Raw genomic sequence first — 4783 nt, 5'->3', positions numbered from 1 at the left:
GAGGACTGAAGGAGGTAAAATCCACAAGCACCTGTCAAGAAGATTGAAAAACATAACTTGAAAAGATGATTATGCTTCCAGATGATGACCCATATAAGCTACCAATAATGACTCTGCATTTTCTCTAAACCCTGATATATACTTGTCCAAGATCATCTCCTCAGACATACATAACAAATAAACATAACTTGGGACCTTCTTACATAGGTTTTTTGATATTAAGAGCTCTAAAACTCTATACCGAGGAACCACCCTATCCTGGATGCTATACATTAAAATCATAGGCCGCTGAACCAGTATTTTGGGTTTCTGATGAATAAATAGACTGAATCTGGGCTTAAGAAAATCCAATGTTTGAAAAAATTCAGTATGGACAAGGGCTTTTGAGGGAAGCTGACTCCTGTAACATGTTTTGAGAAATAGATGAATTGGGCTTTTGAGAATTTGAAAAGGATCTGGCAAAGTTAGAAGATAAGTGATTCAAAAGAGCAGGGTGTAAGCATTATCTCTTCTGAACAAGAATATTCACTTTTACAAACTTTTGCATCAATATGACATCAAACACAAAAAATGGGGCTTTCAGGTTGCCTGTTTTGAGTTTGCAGCTAACGAAATAGTTTCATAAATTAGCACAAAAGCTTCCCAAATGAACTGTCATTGTAACCAATCACATGTGATTGGTTACAATCACATTAATTTCTTACATTAATTTCTTACTTCCATACAGATGCATAACATGTGATTTTGACTCTCATTATCTCCTGAGAGATGAAGAAAACAAAACGCTAATTTAATGAACTAACATGATAGATCAAAATATGACAAACTGTAATACAAAGCCATCGAGAATGTCAAACGCAGAATTCGGATATTCAAGAAAAAACATCAACTTATCAAATAAAAACTGTACATAATACAATATAAAAGTTAAGCTGTACTTGTAAACCGAGAAAGACTGCCTTTTATGTGTTTCCAAGATTGTCGAAGACTCATAAGTCATACCACGAATGGCAGACATATTAAGCCATTTACATCAGAATATACAGCTATAAATGAAGGACCAATCCAGGTATATATTCTCATCATATATTCATTTTTTAAAGAAAAAAGCCATTTCATTGGTTATCTATCAAATGCAATAAGAAATTAACAACACTAACATTCTAAATTAATACCAGCATGACACTATAGAAACACTAGTCATCGCACAATCCCGTCTTTACAAAGCATACATTTTCTCTCAATTTATACAAACGAGTTACTCAACTCCAAGGAAAATTGTACATAGAAAGTGGAAGACTTAATTCTATCTTAATTTGTAACACATGCAATGCAACCAGAAAGACAAAGCAATACCCATCCTCTACTCAAACACAAGACATACCCAAGAAGTAAGAAAAGGAAAGAGAATTCCTTAAGCTTACCTAGGATTGGATTCCTAGTGATCCACGGTCTCACATTAAATTCCTCACTTCTGGTTATTACTGAGAAGAGCAAAGACAATTTCTCCCCATTGATTTGGACAGAAACGAACAAACCCAATCGAACTTAACATCGAATTTCTCACATTCAGGGACCTTAGAGTTATAATCTATTGAGAGAAGAATTTCCCCACTTCCCCATTGGGCTCTCCACCTCTTCAACCGCAGAATCATGTTCAGCAGAAGGCTCAGTATTTAAAAAAGAAAGTGATGCGTACTTTACTCAATAATTGATGAATCGATATATGATATAAAAAAAATCATTAGAAAATACTTTGGCTAACATTAATTTCAAAGAAAAGAAAAGCTCATTATATACTAAAAATTGTGGTAACAAAATAAACAATAACACGATCAACTATTTCGGCCACGGAATCTATGAAAAAAAGAAAGTATTGATATTTGAACAGAAATACAAACAAAAAGTACACACAAGAATGGGAATGATTACATCTGGACAACTAATACTAAATCAAGGCAAAGTAGTATCCTACTTCCAAGTTGGACTAATTGGTTGCAGCATTTTCTTCTTTGGAGGCAAAGCTGTGGCGTCTGTACCACACGTGCGCAGAGTGTTCGAATAAGAAGTGAAGCAGACTCCGGTTTCACATCCATGTTCACATATTTCCTCAAGCACTATACAATTTTCATTACTCAAACCATAGCCATAGACCTTCTTCGTTGTAGCAAAGACCAAAAGATCACCATTCAAGACAGTAAAACCAGTGACAGTAGGATCTTGCTCCACTAATCCCATTGCTTTCACTCTTATTTTCAAAATCATTCTCCAAGAACTTGATTCATAGTCTCTCAAAGCCCATATGGTAAAAACAAACTTTCTTAACCTCACCAAACAAATTGATTTAGTTGAACTAGTGACTTTACCCCATTTAAAAATCCCCATGTTACAGCTGTCATCGTTAAAACCCCTTCTTGCTTTTTTAGGCACACGGAGCATTCTTGATGCTCCACTCTCAAGATTATAGGACATGATATATGGCCAAAAATATTGACTATTTCTGTTAACGTAAGGAGAACAATCTGAGATGAAGTGGATGGCACCATTATGAATAACAGGAATGTCAAATCTCAAGTTCCTAGCGCCTGTGGTGAAACTTTCTTCCCTTGCTTTCCATACACCTTCCTTGTGAAGGTAAACATTGCAATACAAATTTGAAGACCAACCATCTTTTGGGTTCTCACAGAAAAGAAACAGCATGCAATCATCTGAGTGGCATTCAAAAACGATTTTGAGATCAGCGTCAACACTCACCTGCAAATCCTCAGGGATAGGAATGGGGGACAAAGATTGTGTTGCTGGGTTACAAATAAACAACTCAACTTGGTTTTGACAAGTAGCACGACAAAGAATCAAGCCATTGCTTGAAGCCACAATTCTTGCAGAGTTTGTCAAGAATTGTAAAACATCATCAGAGACTCCAGATGATAGCTCCTCTCCCGGTAAAGGGTGTAACTCTGTTTGGCCATTGTACCTCTGACCAATATCTGATTGAATGAAGAAGCACGTGTCATCCTTTAACAATGCATTCTGGGCCTGCTTCGATGCAAATAATGTTTCATCTGAAAACTCTAAGGAGAACTTGCCAACTGACTTGAACCTGTAAACAACTTTTGCTGGTAACCAAGAGAATATCTCAAATAACACATCATGGGACGACATTGCCATTGTGATAAGTTGTTTGAATGGAAAGAAAACTTTCGAGAGGGGGCAATGAAGGAAGGATGAAAGATAACTATGATTCAAGAAAAGGAGAGAGAACATGTGTGTTTCTTGAATATAGCATGTGACTCTTGTTAATAACTACTAACGTGCATAATCCTATTACGAATTAAATTGGAGATTTGCGAGAAAACTTCCTTATATATTCAAATCTTTTTCGAATAGATTTCGTTTTATCTTTTTAAATATATGGTATGATTTATTTTCTCTTATTTCTATCGTATTCTCAATTTAAATGACTTTAAAAAAGAAAACAAATCGGATAATCGATCGATAAGGATTTATAATTTTAACTGCCAGCAAATATCATAATGAGAAAAATTAGAGATACTTCAATTCATTGATTTTTATAAATAAATAAAAAAATTGATAAACAATTTTTATATATGTATTTTATTGCAACACTTACGTGATAAGAAATAGAGTTATTAAAAAAAAATCTTAAAATGTATCCAAACAGATAAAAGAAAATATTCCTCAAATTAACCTGCTTCAAGTAAGTCAAAAGTACCGGCTTAATTATTAGAACTAGTTCTGATATACAATACCGGCTTTATTTAAAAAAAAAAAAACGTTCCTTTCAATTTTAGTGTGTGCATATCGTCCTGTGTAACCGAAACTATTAACTATTATGTTATTAGATCATATTTTTTTGAATAAATTGGGTTTATATTTAATAATACTTCTTTGCTTATCTAAAATTTGAACTTTTATCAAATAAATTTAAACTTATCTTTCTAAATATATGATATGATTCATTTTCTCTTGCTATGAAGCGCTTACGACGTATTTTGTTTTTTTCAAAGGATAATAATGTTTATACCATCATATTCTCAGTTTGAACGACTTTAATAAAACAAAATGAAAATTTTTGTTCCGAGGATTTATCAGAGCCTTGAGTTAAATTTGTCCTAATATAATTTCATTATAATTTTTTCCTAGACAGTTAAAAAATAATTATTAATATCGCAAGATATACGATACGTATCACATAATATGATAACTTAGCAATATAATTCATTTGCTTGTATCAGAACTGGACTTGGATCAAACCGAAATTGTATATCATATCATAATTTATAATTCAAAAATAAAACAATTTTATGATTTTAAATTAAAAAAAATCTAAAAAGTCACTAATAATTGGGGGGAAACAGAAATACAATTTGTAATTTAAATTAAAAAATGAATACAAAAAATCACTATAAATTAGATAAACAATCAAATAAATACTTAAATTAATATACAAGTCTCTTCGATCTGTATACAATCCAATACCAACAAAGCCTTGAACAATTGATAGATAGCTTGATACAACCGTATCGAAGAGGAAAGGGAATAAGGGATAGAAAAGTAGAATCAAAAAGGAAACTCAAGTTTTTATTTATCAGATGCTGTTCTCAGATACATGAATAGCTACTTATACTCAACTGTTTACACGTATCATTTCTATATTACACGTATCATTTCTACAACTAACCGTCTATCCTATCTGTCACTATATTATTGGTCAACCGCTTAACTAGTTAACTCCTTCCAGATTCTTCTTGTTCTGATCTTC

At 32.7% G+C, this 4783-nt stretch overlaps 1 protein-coding gene across 1 annotated transcript; it reads right to left on the bottom strand.

Moving 5' to 3' along the window:
* Positions 1-1971: 1971 nt before the first annotated feature.
* Positions 1972-3168, bottom strand: LOC133297553 (F-box protein At5g07610-like). The gene has a single exon (XM_061496721.1). It carries the CDS (start codon positions 3166-3168, stop codon positions 1972-1974), a length of 1197 nt encoding a protein of 398 aa, XP_061352705.1.
* Between the last annotated feature and the right edge of the window lie 1615 nt (positions 3169-4783).

This window comes from Gastrolobium bilobum, unplaced genomic scaffold (genome assembly GCF_033153095.1).
Source record: "Gastrolobium bilobum isolate Gb01-03AN ecotype WA unplaced genomic scaffold, APGP_CSIRO_Gbil_v1 utg4186, whole genome shotgun sequence".
Lineage (NCBI taxonomy): Eukaryota > Viridiplantae > Streptophyta > Magnoliopsida > Fabales > Fabaceae > Gastrolobium > Gastrolobium bilobum.
Note: the sequence above shows the minus strand (reverse complement) of the source record. Positions and strands in the feature narration are given on the sequence as shown.